Source organism: Neovison vison, chromosome 1, assembly GCF_020171115.1.
Source record: "Neovison vison isolate M4711 chromosome 1, ASM_NN_V1, whole genome shotgun sequence".
Lineage (NCBI taxonomy): Eukaryota > Metazoa > Chordata > Mammalia > Carnivora > Mustelidae > Neogale > Neogale vison.
The window spans coordinates 90,138,650-90,156,748 of NC_058091.1; the positions used below are offsets into that span (position 1 = coordinate 90,138,650).

General features: G+C 40.2%; 2 protein-coding genes across 5 annotated transcripts in view; one reads left to right on the top strand and one right to left on the bottom strand.

Annotated features, from left to right (window-relative positions):
- The window catches only part of XPO5 (exportin 5), a 48,088-nt gene extending 40,876 nt beyond the window's left edge, over positions 1–7,212 (bottom strand). For both annotated transcript variants that reach the window (XM_044251553.1, XM_044251544.1), the window contains exons 1-5: positions 6,943–7,212; positions 4,964–5,085; positions 3,874–3,946; positions 2,821–2,958; positions 2,500–2,682 (exon numbers count right to left, since the gene is read on the bottom strand). In XM_044251553.1, the coding sequence (XP_044107488.1) occupies positions 2,500–2,682; positions 2,821–2,958; positions 3,874–3,946; positions 4,964–5,085; positions 6,943–7,047 (621 nt within the window). In that variant the 5' untranslated portion in view covers positions 7,048–7,212. The remainder of the gene's footprint in view (positions 1–2,499; positions 2,683–2,820; positions 2,959–3,873; positions 3,947–4,963; positions 5,086–6,942) is intronic.
- Positions 7,213–7,312: 100 nt separating this feature from the next.
- The window catches only part of POLH (DNA polymerase eta), a 34,605-nt gene continuing 23,818 nt past the window's right edge, over positions 7,313–18,099 (top strand). For 2 of the 3 annotated variants that reach the window (XM_044251571.1, XM_044251581.1), the window contains exons 1-3: positions 7,313–7,630; positions 15,166–15,306; positions 15,540–15,674. In XM_044251571.1, coding sequence (XP_044107506.1) covers positions 15,170–15,306; positions 15,540–15,674 — 272 coding nt within the window. In that variant the 5' untranslated portion in view covers positions 7,313–7,630; positions 15,166–15,169. Of the gene's footprint in view, positions 7,631–15,165; positions 15,307–15,539; positions 15,675–18,099 lie in introns of those variants that run through there. The other variant, XM_044251589.1, reaches the window with a different exon arrangement.

Genomic DNA, 18,099 nt, shown 5'->3' on the forward strand with positions numbered 1-18,099 from the left:
CTCAAATAAATACATAAAATCTTTAAAAAAAACAAAAACAAAAGAATACATTTGTTAAAGGACAAGTGTTAAGCCTTCATCATCAGTGATGGAATAGAGGTGTCAACGGGCAGAGAGGAAGAGAACCCTCTCACACCAGCATTTACTACTGATGCTGCCCAAGAAGGAAAATGAATCCAAGTGACAACAGCGAAGTTCAGTCTTTCCTCTCCAACAATTTCTCAGTCCCTGTTCAAGCATCTATGCCCCCTTGGACCAATGCAGGGCCCAGGTCACTGGACAGGAAGAATGTGCCTACCCATCCTATCACTGTTTACCATTCAACCTACTCCCCACCTGGGAGGGTGAAGGGAAGGAAGCTGGAAGTTGAGATGGAAAAAGAGAAGGGATGGAACTTCTCAAGCAAAAAAGTTGCTCCGGGTCCACAAGATAGCTCTTGGTGTGCTCTGGTCTTGGACACAAGAGGTACTGGTTTAACAGATGAAGGGAACTGAAGGAGACTAAAGAAAAACCCCACAGTGGATGTGGGGTTTTCTAATGTCTCAGGCCATCATCACTCACTGCCCTGCTGGGGGCACGTTGGCTAGACTGTCAGGGCATCTGAGGAGTCACAGTTTGCTCCCCTTCTCCTACAGATAAATTCTCCTAGATGAGAAGGAAAAGAATCCCTCCTTCACCCTCAATACACGTAAGTTTTTGAGTGCAAGTATTTTCCTGATATTTTCTTTTGAAAGATTTTGGGGAGGTATTTTGGGGTAAAATAGACCATTTTAGTATAAAGAATGAGACCTGAATTCCACTATAACCATTTATCAGGGGATCTTCAATAATTATTCTCTGGACCTTGGTTTCTTCATCCATACAATGGAGACTATACTTTCTCTTTGGGGTTGTTTTGAAGATTAAGTAACATGTAAAGTACAAGTATATGGCATATATTAGGCACTTACTGTGAGTTCCTCCCGACTTCAACAGCTCACAGTACCTTCCCATCATTTGTGTTAGTACCTAGCACTTCTCTAAAAGCTGCCAGGGGCATAAAAAAAAAAAAAACTATTAATTCTATTCTGTGAAATAAGCACATGTAAGAATTCTAGATCAGAATTAGAATTAGAATTAGATCAGATCTAGATTCCTATTTTTTTTTTAGGTGAGGGTAAGAGGGGCAAGGTATAGAGAGAGACAGACTCTTTAAGCAGGCTCCAAGCTCAGTGCAGACCCCAACGTGGGGCTCAATCATGACCCTGAGATCATGACCTGAGCTGAAATCAAGAGCTGGATTGCTTAACCGACTGAGCCACCTAGGTATCCTTAGATCAGGGTTTTTCAACTTTAATACTATCGGCAATTTGGGTTGGATAATTCTTTATTGTGGAGGAACAATTCTGTGTGTTATACAATGTTTAGCAGTATGCCTGGCCTCTACCCACTAGATGTCAGCAGCCGCCCCCTGGTTGTGATACATGTGGGGCAAAACTGTCCCTTGCTGAGAATCACTGTACTAGATGAACTTTCACATGGCTTTCTTCTGAAGGCTCTCTTAAAAATGACAGTGGTTGGAAACACAGTATCTAGCTGCCCTTTTCTGTAGAATACTTTGTCGGGAAGAGTAAAATACAGGTATTTCCCACTTTTTGTAAGCTCGTGTTAGGAAACTGATTTTCTCAAGACCCACATTAGTACCTGTTTTCTCTAACTGAAAATCTGAAGAGGATTTTCTGCTTTTACTTTAAAGAAAGGCGAAAAGCAAAAATAGCTTTCAGTGCTTGTTTCATACCAAGACCTTAGGCCTTATGGAGGCACCACTAAGTTCCCTTCCCACAAACCACACTCAGCATCTCAGCACCAAGCAGCCATAGCTGTGAACTGTGTCTGTGACCATCTGTACTTTCTCTTGATTTATTTTGTATATCCGTTAGCAAGATATGTCCTAAGGTGTCAGAAAAGCTAAGGAGAGGTTATTTCTTAAGTGTGGGAATGCTCAAAAATTACTCCATATAAATTAATGTTAATTTTGTCTTCATTTTATGCCTTTTGGGCTTATAAAAGATTTCAAAGGAACGCTCTTCTTTCAGGTAGCAGGGGAAACCTGTACCAAGAACCATATAATCAAGATGAACAAAACCTGGCAATTTCTTGCAAAAGGGACCAGGATTAAATACGGGATCAAAATTTAAAAGGGATGCTGTCCTGACCTACCAAGAATCTGGGCTTTAAACACTTTAAATATTAAGAATTAACCATTTTAATACTGTTTTTAAGAACTTTCTTACTATAAAGGATTATTTTTTTAACATGGGAACTCACTGACCTGAGTTTCTTAGAAAATTAGTTCCAGTTCTTCCTGTCATCTGTTTCTCTTTTTTTTATAAAATGGTTTTCTTTTGCTAATCTAGACACCCTAATTCCTTGCTGATAGATTATTTTAACTTTACAAAATAAACAACAAAACTACTCATAATAGAAAACAGAACTTTTGGGAGATGGGGTAGCCCTTACCACTTGTCGGTACTTGTTTACATTTTCTTGAAGCGTGTTAAGTAAAAAACTGAAGATCTTTTCCATGTTCTGGGTTAATGTTTGCTGGATATCCCTTCTTCTCTGAGGTGGTAGTGTCTGAAAAGTCACTACATCCTCTGCCAGTCGTAGAAGGATAAACATCACTAATTCGGTCTGTGTTTCCTGTACAACAGAAATAAGCTAATTAAACTGAAACCTCTTTTTCACCATTGGTATGCCGAAAAGCTCTTTTCTGTTGACAAAACAAACTCTAGAACAGGCCCCCCAAATAAAATGAACTGATATAGTTATATTCCATACCCCCTGTTTGGAAAGGGTATCCAATTCTATTAGCATATCAGGCCAGTGCTGTGGCCACTCCCGCTTGATCATTTCTACTACAATTCGAGACAAAACATCTTTAATATGGTTCTCCTCTTCCAAAATATCCAGTGTTCCCTGAAAAAGAATAGGATAGTAAGGTTTGCAAGACTGAGTTTAAAAAACCTAAAAAAAAAACCCCAAACCCCACGCTGAGTAAGTGTACAGAACTCCACAGCAGGCTTGGCTTTTAAACTAAACAGAGTAAACCAACCTGCTCTCCACGACTGAGTCACTTATCCTGCATTCTCACTAACCATTTTCCTCACTTAAAACTTAAGTAAGGGCTGAATCAGCTAATAAAGTGACTGTTGTACAGAGCAAGGAAGACATCATTGTTTTCCTTTACAAACTGAAGAGACTCTCATACTGACTGTCATTCTGTAAGAACGCCAAAGTTGAAGAGTACAGAAATGAAGACAATAAGAAGCTGATAAAATAAGACAGGAGTAGCAACTAAATATCTTACCAATAGTTTTAGCATTATAAGACACAAATTATTCCTGGGACTTGTCCTTCTGGAGTTTGGTATCAAAATTAGTGAATTAGGATTTCTATCAAGTTTCCCAAGAACTAGCAAAAAACAAATCCCAAGTTGATTAATAATTTTGAAGGGGATTTTTTTCTATTGAAGGCACTCAACTTTGGAGAAGAAAAGGTAGGAATTCAACTTTTCATGCCATTTGTAATAAAGAAGAAAAAAGGCTGTGGATTTTAAGCATGTTCAAAGTGCTACTCTAATTCCCAATACTAATTCATCCTGCATATTTTGTATTTTGTTAAAATCATACAGTAATTTAGTTTGGAATAAAAGGAAACAGCAAAGTGCAATCTAATTTAGATCTAAGAATCTTGTTCATTTGCTGAAACTCTCTCATCTCTGTTGAGCATGCTGTCCAACCTACGTAGAACTAGTGAACATAAATGCTAAAGAAGTCACCCTTAGTCTAAACTACCTCTGAAACACAAGTCTTCCAACCAATCATTCCTTACATTTGCAATCAGCTCCATGACACTGTTCTTCAGATAGACCTTCTCCAATCGAGACATGCTGTTCCACCGAAACCTGGCCACCAAAATGTGTAAGGTCGAAAGAACCACATTAGAAGTCTTCGTAAGTGACTGGCTTTGATTCTGTGTTGTATTATGCTAGCGATTCCACCAAGAAATTATACTTTTGATTTTGTACCCTTCAAAGAATGAACAAGAACACTCTATATTCAACAAAAATGCTGACAGAAAAATTCTTAGGAAAAAGTTCTATATAGGAAGTTGTCCACTAATTGAAATTCACATAGGATTTGTGAGCAGATTAGCTTTCCCCCTTGATTTCACTGATAGCCCAAAAGCAAATATATACCTGGGGCACCTACAACAAATGTAGTTGCTTTTCAGAAAATAATAATGGTGATACAGGATTTGTGAGCAGATTAGCTTTCCCCCTTGATTTCACTGATAGCCCAAAAGCAAATATATACCTGGGACACCTACAACAAATGTAGTTGCTTTTCAGAAAATAATAATGGTGGTACTATTAACTCCTCTTTTGTGCTGGCTTATGGATAACACAATCCCACAAAAACTATGGCTAAGTCTTAAAAGCTGATTCCTCTGATAGACACTGGGGGTAAAAGACTCAAGTTAGGAAGGATTTTCAGTTTTTCTCATATAACCCTGTTTCGGATTTGCCATTCAGAGAAGGAACACACTCAAACTAAAAAAAAAATTAAAAGCACAATCCCTAATCATAGATTTAATTATCTAAACACTGTATTATTCTTAAAAGACTCTGAGATCTCATGGCATATAGCAGGAGCTCAATAAATACTCATTGAACTATCAGCTAATATTTATAGAATGCTTAGTATATACCATGTATTTTACATAACTGAAGAAACTGAAGAGGAAGATTAAGTCTTGAATTAAGAGAGCTCTTGAGGCTGTGATAATCTCTTGGGGATCATTCCTTTCTTCTTGGCAATTTTTCTTTTCTACTCACCTAAAGATTATCTCTATGAGTTATATAACAAATAAAGATTTGCTCTCTCACAGACTTCGGTGGTACTGTCCAAAAGCTCCTTACTTGACAACGTGTTCCAGGATTTGGAGGCCAAAATGTCTGACGATGGGTATCTGGGTTTTCTCAGCCAACCTCAAGCCACAGGGGACACAGATAGGGCACTTTTCTTTAAACTCCTCACAAAACTGAAACAAAAAAAAAGTTAGTATTTCCCTTAGGAAGCAAGAGAGAGTGGGGATTAAAAAAAATTTTTTTAGGGGCGCCTGGGTGGCTCAGTGGTTTAAGGCCTCTGCCTTCAGCTCAGGTCATGATCCCAGGGTCCTGGGATCGAGCCCTGCATTGGGCTCTCTGCTCAGCAGGGAGCCTGCTTCCTCCTCTCTCTCTCTCTGCCTGCCTCTTCCCTGACTTGAGAGCTCTATCAAATAAATAAAATCTTTAAAAAAAAATTTTTTTTAAACTTCATCTTAAGAAACTCCAACCTGTGATATATATATATATATATATGTGTGTGTGTGTGTATATATATATATATATATATATATATTTTTTTTTTTTTAAGATTTTATTTATTTGACAGAGAGAAATCACAGGTAGGCAGAGAGGCAAGCAGAGAGGGGTGGAAGCAGGCTCCCCACAGAGCAGAGAGCCGGATGCGGGGCTCAATCCCAGGACCCTGGGATCATGACCCGAGCTGAAGGCAGAGGCCTTAACTCACTGAGCCACCCAGGCGTCCCCTGTAATATATTTTTAAACTGCAAAATTTAGATCAATAGTATATGAGTAAAGAACTGATAAACATTCCTTTCACTTGGATAGTTATATTTTCTATGCTATGGCCAAATAATGTTGAAAAAAACAAGACTGACATAAACAAGTAAAAAATTATTTGCTAGAGTTATACCCCTGAAGTATATAGGGATGAAATGACAATTTCTAGAATTTACTTTAAAAAAAGGTAGGGGGAAGGAATAAAGCAAATGTGGCAAAATCTTTATAACTCCTGTAGTAGTATTCTCTTTACTTTGTGTATATTTTTAGTATTTCACAGTAAAAAAAAAAAACTAATGGAACCCAACTTTTTCTCATTCCAAATCCTGTGGCAGACATCTATGTTTTTAAAAGTAAAGTTTTTCCCAAATGATGTTCACTCTATAAAGTTACAAGATTTAAAACACACACAGCACTTAACTGGAATTAATTAATAAAAACTTTTTAAAAATGTATGAACAGGTGTTTTTCCTAATGACCATCTCACACGCCACACAAATAGTCTGATGTGGGAATAAGTTCACATTTTATTAGCATCCCAATTTGTATTAGCATTCCCAAACTGTAACACAAAAGTCAGTCCCAGGAGCTGAGCATCCGGACTCAAGAAAACTACTTTCAGGAAACCAAAGTACCCTTGTTAAAATGCAAAGTAAGTGGTAGAAGTTCATCTTTGCGCAAAACAGCCTGAGAACAGAACACAGTAAAAGAACACGGGGGGGGGCGGGGTGTGAGAATTAGCCCAGAGATAACCCAAGACACAGAATAGGATTAGTGAAGAGTCTAAGAATGTAAATAAAGTGGCGCTGGGAGGCTGGAGCTCGAGTAGGACGAGTCACGAAGATGTCAGGAAACGTAATGCAGGGGAGATGGTCAAGAACGTAGCTAGCTGGTGTTGGGGACGTGATGGGCACGTGCACTACGGGAATGCTAGGGGATGTGGGGCTTCGGTAATAAAATAGAAGCATCCGGCTGTGGTGCGGACTGAAGAGAAGTGGGAAAGGAGAGGAGAGGGCAGCGGGAAGTGGCAGTGAGATGAGAAGCAGCAAGGAATCGGAGGGTCCCGAGAGAAGGTTAGGCGCGGCTAGAAGAGAAAGCCCGGAGTGAGAAGAGCCGCGGAGGGCGGGGAGGGGAAAGGCTAAGGCCCCCCGGGGTTGGGAAAGGAGGTCCAAGGGCCGCGTGGGCGGAAAACCAGCACGGCTTCGGGCGGCTGGGGCACCGCTGGGGTTGGGGGAGGGTCTTGGGGCAGGCCCGGGGCGCCAAACTCCGTCTACCTTGAGGGCTTCCAGCCGGTAGCGCTGGGTGGAGCTGGGGTCCATCATGACCGTCACCGCTTTCACCAGCTGCTCACACAACGCATTCACTTGATCCATCGCCATGGCTAGTGCCACGCGCCGCAAGCGCGGTCCACGGCCGGCCCGGGAGCACGAGGTACCGACAGCTCCCTTCGCGGGACCACAAGCTGGTACCGGGCCGCGGCGGGCTGGGGGTGGGGAGCGAGAGGAGGAGCGTGAGCTGTAGAAGCTCCAGCTTGCAAGGGACCGGGGTTGCGCACGCGCCCAACTCGCCACTGCGCACGCGCCCGCGGAAGTGGCGGCTCTGGTGTGACGGTTGCTTCTCGGTGGGCGGAGCGGAGGACGGAAGGGCAGCAGTGCGCAGGCGCCTCAACGGCCTTTTTGCTGCGCGCGCGCTGTCTGATCTCTGTTCAAAGTGCTGGCTGTTGAGCGCGCAAACCCTGTGTAGGCCCGCTGGGCAGCGCGGGCGGTGCCCGCGTCAGTGGTCGACTGTGACCTGTGCTTCATTTCTCCGTCGTCACGGGAAATAAATCTCTCGAAGACGACTGATCCTCTCCTGGAAAGGGGGCAGATATTCAGGACCCCTTCACCTTCCTTCCAGTGGACAGAGAGCCTGGCATCGTTGGCGTCCGTGGTTACCAGTTTTTCCAGGTGCTTTGTCACACTGGTAAGAGTATTTAGAACCGTTCAGTATCGCTGTTTTCAGACTTTTCATGTTGTCTTGGCTGTTGGTTTTATGCTATAGCAGTGGCTGGTGGTGTCGTTGGGCCGAAATTCGGTGAAACAGAAGAGGATGCTTAGACGTAAGGCCCCGGTGTGGTCCCCTAAGAGGAATTTTCTTGTGGGAAAATGGCATTTTCGCTAGCTCATAAACCTCCCTCTTCAGTTATGCTTATTTTCCTTAGATGTGTTGTCGCCTGAACGGCACCAAACTTACTTTGCACAGATGGTGATGAGTCGAGATATTTAAAGATGAATAATTGCAATTATTGAAGGCTTATGCAGTTTGGATCATTTGAAGTGCTACATATAAGACTTCAAAACTGTCCTCCTTATTCGGGAAGGGGGGTTTTTGGCAGCGAGTGTGTTTCATTTTTCCATCTTTAAAAAGCTCTTGCTTTCTTCAGCACAATACATAACTTACACACTTGAGCAGTTTCATTATCTGTTGCAGTTTGAGTATTGGTTTTTGTGTTTGTTTACTCAGTAAAGTGTTTGCTGGATTTAAATCACGGCTTCCTATTCTAACGCCATTTCTCCTATTTGCATCTAGCATGGTACTTTCCTGGTGGGTTTATATTTGTGTGTGTGTGTGTGTGTGTGTGTGTGTGAGTGTGTGTGCGACAGTCTGTTTACTGTTTTTATTCTGGCATTATCTGTTGCAGTGCAACACAAAAACCACTTCCTTTCATGGAAGGTGATTTCTGACATGTTACGGTTTTAACTTAACAAATATTTAAAGTTACACATTCTTCCAGTTTTCAGTGAGTGGAATTTACAAGGAATTAATGCCTTGTTTACTCAGATTTTTTAATTCATTGTTTTTTTACATTAATCTTCTGTCATTGTTAGTTGCATGCCATTTTTTTCAAGGTGAATGTTAATTGTTGATGCTTCTTTTTAATACAGTCCAGTGCTTACTCAACTGTATAACCTATGTTTCTCATATTTAAATCATGAATTACTGGTGTTTCCATAAGTATATTATTTACTTTAAGTCAGTTTTTAGCAATCTCTGCTACATATTAGAACTGCCTGGAGCGTTTTTAAAAATCACAATGTCCAGGTCACACCCTGTTTTGTTCTGTCTTGGTCTGTTAATAATAATGCCTTAAAATAATAACATTTAAGTAACATTGATATTTGGCTTCTAACACCAGACATCCTAATTTAATTGGAATGGGTGTGTTTTGTGCTATCACAGCCTAGCAATGATAATGCTATGGTTAGAAATGTTGTGGCGGCGGGGGGTGGGGGGGGGTGCTCCTGGTTGGCCTCCAGGGGGTTAAGCCTTTGCCTTTGGCTCAGGTCATAATCTCAGGGTCCTGGGATCTAGGCCCACATCAGGCTCTCTGCTCAATGGAGAGCCTGCTCTCTCTCTCTTTCTGCCTACCTCTGTGCCTACTTGTGATCTCTGTCAAATTCTTAAAAAAAGAAAAGAAAAGAAATGTTTGGGGGCACTCACCTAGGCTCCAGTGAGCTTCCCACAGACATCTCCTCTTTCCAAACCAGTGTCTTATGGTTCTTAGCATGATTGCAGGATACCCTTTAGCAGGTGAACCTCAGGAAACTTTGAAAGAGAAAAAGTTGTCTACGGTCATACCACCCTGAACGCGCCCGATCTCGTCTGAAAGAGAAAAAGTTTATTCCTTACAAACCCTAGAGCTAACAAGACACACCAGTTGGGCACAGCACAAGATTACCAGTACAGAGAGAGCAAGCTAGCATAGGCCCAGGGTTCTACTTTTACTGGGATTGAGGGTGGCAATCAAGAATTTCATGGGTGAACTTAAAAAATAAGAGCAGGAAGGGTGCCTGGGTGTCTGCCTTTGACTCAGATCATGATCTCTGGATCCTGGGATTGAGCCCCACGGTGGGGGGGCTCCCTGATCAGTGGGGCGTCTGCTTCTCCCTCCCCAAACCACCCCCCCGCATTTGTCCTCTCTCTCAATCAAATAAAATCTTTTAAAAAAAAAAAGAAAAAAGCAGGAATTTAAAGTACAGGAAGACAGAAAAAAGGAAAACAAAAAAGTAAGCACCCCAAAATGTCCAGTTATTGAAATCAACCAAGAATTCTACAACAATAGGAGTGCTCAGTTGGGCCTGGCACTTTAGTCATTTGTCTGGCTGTGTGTTTATTCAAGATAGTCATCTTTGGGGGCACCTGGGTGGCTCAGTGGGTTGGATCTCTGCCTTGGACTTAGGTCGTGGTCTCAGGGTCCTGGGATTGAGCCCTGCATCGGACACTCTACTCGGCGGAGGGTCTGTTTCCCCCTCTCTCTGCCTGCTTGTGATCTCTCTCTGTCTGTCAAATAAATAGAAAAATCTTTAAAAAAAGAAAAAAGGTAGTCATCTTTGAAGTGGATGCCTCTGCAATCCAAGCTTAAATCAGGCATCTCCCTTATGAAAAAGGGGTGGGGGAGAACAACTGTCAGGGTTTACACAACAATCTACCCTGTGATGCCAGAGTCCATGATGAGGACATTAACTGCCTGGATAAAGCTGGTATGTTAAAATTCAGGGTTAAATAATTATACAGGCCATAGTTTGAAATGCAGTCTCCAGCCATTGTCCCAAACTTAAAAGAGTCCAAGTCCAGCCATGAAAGTAGGCCAATGATCCCGACTATTTGGCTAGCCCTGGAAATCTGCTCAAGGATCCAGGTAATACTGTGAAATATTTTAACATCTTCAGCCATATGGTATAAGTAGGTTTGAGCCTGTCCTGATTGCTAGATTGTTTCATATTCAAAGGAACCAGTTTCTTAGTCCTAAGAATAATTAAGGGGTTGGGTCTCATTTCAGAAAGTGGTCATGCAGTTGGGTTCCCCAAGGTAAGCCTTGTTGTTTTTGGTTTTGTTTGTTTGTTTGTTTGTTTGTTTAAAAAAAAAAAAAGTAAATTTCAAGATCTTACTGGCTTTAATCAAAGGTTATGAATTGGGCAGCATCCCATCTAACAAAAAGAAACCTAGGAGTTGTACAAAATGAAAGACTTCTATAGGGGCAGAAGGCGTCATGACAAGAAAGTTACTGTCAGAGTGGATTGTTTCAAGCAAGGCCACCTTCCTTTGGGGGGAAGTCGGGGCAGTAGTGCTGACCAGGAAATTTCAGACTGACAGGTTAAGATTACATGCTGGGAGAGGCTAAAACTGAAATTAGGTACACTCTGGTTTGGTGACATGCGCTTGGTATAAGTGACTCTAGTTTGGGCCTGCTCTCTCTCTCTTAACAGGCCTACATGGTAGAAGTATGTGCTTCAGGCATTTAATAAGAGGTATTTCTATGGAAACAAAAGGAATAAAAATAAAGGTTAATATTTGGAGGAGATTATAATCGCAGTTTCTGAGTTCTGAAGGCAGCAGTTGGGGAGATTTCTAGATGTCAGTCTCAGAGCTCTTCAGATGGAGTGAAGGCAGACAGTGGCAATCTTAGATTTTCCTGGTTTGCAGTTTGAATTGCTCTGGTGATCTTTTCTGAGTGGCCCACACAGTAACAGGAACAAAAATTGTCTATACATAAACTATTGTGGTGATGTCTCTTAAGTTTATATCAAGTCCCACTTCAGTTTGCATGGCTTTGGGAAAGGGCAATTTTAGTTCTCAGTGTTTCCAAGTCAGAAGGGTAGGATAACACTTGGAAATGTTAGTTTGAAGAGTTGTAGCCAAACATTGGAGGAAACTAGAAGAATTCAGGATCCAGTCCAGTTTAGAGGTAGAAAGCAAAACCTCAGAGACAAATTAACAGCAATAGAATCTGATTTCCACAAAGCTGTGTTACTGAAACATTCTTTGTCTCACAATCACCCCCATTTCTATCAGAGATAGTTGAAGTAAGCCTAATTTGTTTGTAAAATAAGTCTAATCTCATTAAACTTGGCTGATTGTTTATATGATTGCAGCAAGAATTTACATAATTGCAGCAAGAATTGACCATAGAGTCTTTTAAGTCCGCTTTGCTGGAACTTTTCATAAGGAATTTCAGATTGCTTTTAAAAGCCTCTCAAGGCTAGGAAGCCAACCAGAAACCTGCCAGTAGGCCTTGTCTGCAATACTTATAAATTTGGGTGAATTCCTCTCTCCTTGAGGTTCCTAAAATACCCTGAGGTTCCTGGGCTTGCCAGGAAGTGACCTTCCTTAGGAGGGCTATTGGGAACTCTGTAAGTAAGGTACCAGGCTGATTTTTCAAGGAGCTTTATGGGCTCCATGAAGTCAACCTTAGTTCCTTAACTACTATATCTATGTATGTCTTTCTCAAATATGACATCCAGTGAAAGTCTGGGTTGTATAACCAATGTTTCCATTTGGGTCCTGTTATACGAAGAACAGATCCTTATTGAATTTATGCAGGTAATTGTCACAAAAGTAAGAATATTAACTGACAGTTTTCTACTTCTGGAGGGATCAGATAGGGAGAAAAAGTAATGGTTTCATCTGTGTTCTCAAAAGTATACTTTACCAAATTGCTGTAAGTCAGAGATAGCGTAAGAAAAGAGGTTCTTAAAGCTGGAAAAAACAGAACATTGAAGAACCAACGATGTTTCGTATAAAAAAAAGTCATAAAAAATTATAATCATCCTTATCAGCTTATTCAGTCCCATGGAATTCTTGTTGATTTTTTGGGGAACAGTTTTGTGAAACCATTAGTTTCTTTATAAGTGTTCCATCAGTTCTTACCCAGTTCAGTTGTATGAACTAAAAGTTATCAGAAATCTTCATTCTAGAGTACTTGTCAGTGTCCTTTCCATGAATTTCTGGAAGATGAAACACATTTGCAAACAACTGTAAATGACAAAAGACTTAAAAATGTCCATAGTTTAAGATATCCTGAGAGCTCATTATAATGCAGTTGACAAGGAAATTTGGTATTTCTGTGACACAACATCCCTTAACATCCCTTTTTATTTTTATTTATTTTTATTTTTTTTTTTTTAGATTTTTTTTTTTATTTATTTATCAGAGAGAGAGAGGGGGAGAGAGCAAGCACAGGCAGGCAGAGGCAGAGGGAGAAGCAGGCTCCCTGCTGAGCAAGGAGCCCGATGTGGGACTCGATCCCAGGACGCTGGGATCATGACCTGAGCCGAAGGCAGCTGCTTAACCAACTGAGCCACCCAGGCGTCCCAACATCCCTTTTTAGAGAGGGGGAGGAGCAGAGGGAGAGAGAGAATCCCAAGCAGACTCCATGCTCAGAGGGGACTCCCAACATGGGATCAATCTCACAGCCCTGAGATCATGACCTGAGCTGAAACCTAGAGTCAGACGCTTAACCACCTAAGCCATGGTGCCCCAAGTGACACATAACATTTTAAAATAATAATTAGAATTAAGGTTAATAATATATCAGAAGTGCCTGGGTGGCTCAGTGGGTTAAAGCCTCTGCCTTTGGCTCAGGTCATGATCCCAGGGTGCTGGGATGGAGCCCTGCATTGGGTTCTCTGCTCAGCAGGGAGCCTCCTTCCCCATCTCTCTCTCCTTGCCTCTCCGCCTACTTGTGATCTCTGTCAAATAAATCAATAAAATCTTTTTTTAAAAAGATTAATAATATATCATAATTTTAGTAATTTCATGTTTCTTAAATGCTTATATATCCATACAAGGATATGCATAAAGAAGATTTAGCATTATTTCATATTTAACATATCATATGCAGGTTAACCCCACTATCTGAAAGTAAAGCATTCCTTTTTTTTTTTTTTTCTAAGATTTTATTTATTTATTTATTTGAGAGAGAGACAGAGATAGCAAAAGAGAGCACAAGCGGGGAGGCGAGGGAGAAGCTGAGCCGGGAGCCCCATTTGGGGCTCTATCCTAGGACCCTAGGGTCATGACCTGAGGCAGATGCTTAACCAACTGAGGCTCTCAGGCACCCCATGAAAGTAGAGCGTTCCTGTGAAACCTTTCATAAACCAAAATGGTGTAAAGCAAAAAAGCAATCACCATTCGTTTATATGGAAAAGTTTTTAAGCATTCTCAGACTTAAAAAAATAACCTCTCAAACTTTTCTGATACCTTAGAATCAGTCCTGTAAGTAATAAATTACCTTTTTTTTTTAGTTTCCTGATGGTTATTGCTGAAGGGAATCTTGCAATCATAATAAGAACAGTAATGGTCATTCCGTTGTATCTTTTCCTTTGGAAAGGGGAGATGTCTGTGGGAAGCTCACTGGGGCCCAGATAAGTGCCCCCAGCCATTTCTAGCTCATAGCATTACTATCAATAGGTTGAGATGGCACAAACACAACCATACTAATTAAATTAGGATGTCTGGTGGTAGATGCCAGATATCAATATTATTTAAATGTTCTTAGGTTGGGGGGCACCTGGCTGGCTCAATTCATAGAGCATGCAACTTGATCTTGGGGTTGTAATTTCAAGCCCCACGTTGGACATAGCGCTTTCTTTAAGAAAAATGATTCTAGGGCGCCTGGGTGGCTCAGTGGGTTAAGCCGCTGCCTTCGGCTCAGGTCATGATCTCGGGGTCTTGGGATCGAGTCCCGCATCGGGCTCTCTGCTCAGCGGGAGCCTGCTTCCTCCTCCTCTCTCTACCTGCCTCTCTGCCTACTTGTAATCTCTCTCTGTCAAATAAATAAATAAAATCTTTAAAAAAAAAAAAGAAAGAAAGAAAAATGATTCTAATCTGCAGCGAAGTTGAGAGCCACTGCTTTAGTTTACATTCCTTCTTCCAGATTCCTGACAATGCTAAATGAGAACATTATTCTGTATCCACTACCAAGTATATAAATTTTGATCTTCCAATCTATGATCCATACCTTTATGTATGTTTGTATGTGAATAGTATGTAGTATTTTCTTTTGCCTTCAAAAGTTTATATAAATGGATAGAAAATCACTGTTAGAACACTGTGAAGTATTACAGGCAAGACCCACTGATAGGTGCTTAATGTTGAAAGTTTGAGGAAAACCAGGATCTTTATATAATCTCAAAGTATCTCCCCTAAGATATAACAATTAAAAAACTTAAAATAGTAACTTTACCATGGGAAACCTGGCAAACTATCACAACTAAATGATCATGGTTAACACCACAAGAGTAATAACATCTTTTGATATCATGTATCTCAATATGATACGTTGAGACGAGTACATCACTTCCATAATATTCTTGCCAAAATATGTATCCTTAATCTAATCAAGAGAAAACATTGGACAAGCCTAAATCGAGAGACATTCTCAAAGTAAAGGACTAGTTCTCTTCAAAAGTGCCAACATCATGAAAAATAAGGGAAGACTGAGGAACTGTCACAAGTTGTAGAAGACTAAGGAGACATGATGACCTAAGCTTTACTACCTTCCTAAAATTGTACCAAGTTATATATTATTCTCCTACCAGCAGTATATGAAAATGCCTGTTTCATTCTTGTTAATATCCATGCTCATGATAACTCAACAGTGGAAGAACAGAAATAACTGTTTTCCTTGGCACTTCGGATTAGGTGTCTTTTCTGACTATAAAATAATTGTCTTTCAGAAAAATGGCTACCGGACAGGACCGAGTAGTTGTCCTAGTGGACATGGACTGTTTTTTTGTTCAAGTGGAACAGCGGCAGAATCCTCATTTGAGGAATAAACCTTGTGCGGTTGTCCAGTACAAGTCATGGAAGGGTGGTGGGTATGTATCATAGCTATTGTAACTGTCAACTGTTTTATTCTATAAGAATACATAACAGTGTGTTAGGTCCGTTTTTGAGATCTCTGAACTGCTATGTTTGAGATGGAATAGTGGCATCTGTGACCAAAAAGTTTCTTCTATCACGTTTATAGCCCATTCAGTTAAATTTTAGTTATTTTTGTTTGTGATCTTGTAATATTTATCTGTTTTTGTTTTTTTTTTCCTAACCTTAGAATAGTTGCAGTGAGTTATGAAGCTCGTGCATTTGGGGTCACTAGAAGCATGTGGGCAGATGATGCTAAGAAGTTATGTCCTGATCTTCTGTTGGCACAAGTTCGTGAGTCCCGTGGGAAAGCTGACCTCACCAAGTAAGAAGGAAAGAATGTTTAGGGGAATGGAAGAATATTCTATGAGGAAATAATATTCTATGAGGCTAGGAACTGATGTTTCAAATTTGTGTTGTATAATTAATACCTGACAGAGTTCCTTTGGACAGCCAGCTTTTCTCTTTGAAATGAAAATAGATTTTGATACTATGTTTCAGAAACAGTGCAGTCATTACAGCCTTTAAAAAGTTGCTGCCCTTAACACCACTTCAGTTCCTTAATTGTTTAAAAATTGGTGTTATATTTAAAAATACCAGTTTCCATGTTCTTAGACCAAAAGTCTGGTTTGAAGTAATTAGATTGACTGAAACTAAGTTTTTCCAGAGAAGGATGAGTCAAACTGACATAGTACAGTATCTACAGTTGCTTGCTAGAACTGAACAATCTCAAAGGAGATTACCTCTGTGTTTGAAGTGAGCTGTCATTCCCCAGATTTTAGAACATTAGTCTATATGGGCATGGCCACGCTCCAACCATTAATAATAATCCTAATGGATAGTATATATTGAGCATTTGTCCTATGCCAGCCTGTGTTAAACTCTCCATAGGCAAGATCTCTTAAATATCATGTTATTATAACATAGACTCTAGAATTACCCATCCCCTTACCTCCATAAAGAAATAAGTTTAGAGAGCTTAAATAATATAAGTTCACACAGTTAGAAAATAGAAGGCTGAGGATTCAGGGGGTTTTTTAGATTTCAGTAGCCATATTCTCGCAGTTTACTCTACCATGTAGTGTGGTGTATAGCAATCATGATTTGACTTAAGACTTAAAATATTCCTGAATTCACCTATGAATTACAAGTCTAAAGGTGGTGTGCCATAACCAACTTCACCCTGGAGTTATTGCCAGAAGAGAAGACAGATTTACTGAAGATGAATATCTTAACCCTAAAATAACATTAATTCAGCTAATAGACCACACTGCATTGAATAGACCTTTGTGCTGGTAAAGACAATGTGACTTCCCCAGAAATATAGTTGATTTCTGAGTGTGATTTTGAAAAGCTGCATGCTTTACACTGGATCATTTATTTTACTCTCAAAATCTCCCATCAAGTAGGGAAGCCTTGGTGGCTCAGTTGGTTAAGCATCTGCCTTTGGCTCAGGTCATGATCCCAGGGTTCTGGGATCAAGTCCCACAAGTGGGCTCCTTGCTTGGCAGGAAGCCGGTTCTCCCTCTGCCTGCCACTCACCCTGCTTGTGTTCTTCCCCTCTCTCTGTCTCTCTGACAAATAAATAAAGTCTTAAAAAAAAAAATCTTCACAATTTAAAATTGTTTTAATAATTAACTTGTGATACCAAGTTATAAATTATGATTTGCAGAAATATATACAAATAAATTTTATCAAATATTCTTAAGATACTTTGGAGTAAGTTGCCGGGGAGGCCATGGAGGAACACCAGCTACTACAATAAGGTGTTCTTTCCTCACTTTGTGTGTGCATTTATGTGTGTGTATCATGTTCTCATGCTCTTGCACACACTAGCACTCTTTTTTTTCCTTTGAGGTATGACTATCCTTTCCAGCACAAATAATGATTAAAAGGAAAAAAAGCCAAATATTTTTCTAATTCTTTTGAAGATGCTTTAGAACAATAATTATACTAGTTTTTATAGATGTCTTTATGAAATGGTGCAAATATTTCCATTTTTATGATCTATCAGGAACAAAGCATTTACTGTAAATTCCATAGCAGATTCAAAGCAAATAAAATATGCACATATTGCCATAGGAAACTAGCCCTCTACAGCCAGAAGAGCTGCTTGTTATGATTTAAATAGGAGGTATATGGTGAAATTGGTATCCTCTAAAGAAGGGTGTCACCACATTCCAAGCATTTATCTTCAGTTTGATTATTTGAATGTTAGTAAACCCAGAACTGATTGGACTTGGTTAGTTGGTTGGATGTATGTGGGTGTGTGTGTTTGTAGTAAGGACCGGCTCACATGTTGTTCCAACTCACTACTGACTGAAGTATAAAATCCATATGTCACTTTGTTAATTTAAATGAGAAACACTGTCTTGAGAAATACCAGATACTTGGGTTCACAAATCAGGGCGGTGTTTCCTGTAAGTTATGTCTTATTTGAAGACAAAAGTAGAAGCAGAAAATACATAATGGATATATGAAAAAAAAAAAAGAAGAAGAAGAATAGGTGATCTTAGTAAAATGTAGTTGAACAAGTTTGAAACATTTCTTTCCTTTTGGAGAGAGCCACAAAAACATGTTTATGGTCTGGATGCTTTCCACCTTCATAGTGCTAGAGTCACTAAACATGTTTGCCTCCATTGTTCTTCTTTTTCTTTGCTTCTGTTATTGACCATCCATCTGTCTGTGCATTGATCCCTTCATTTGGGTTACTGTCTCATCTCTGCCAAACCATTGCTCCCTTTAAGGAG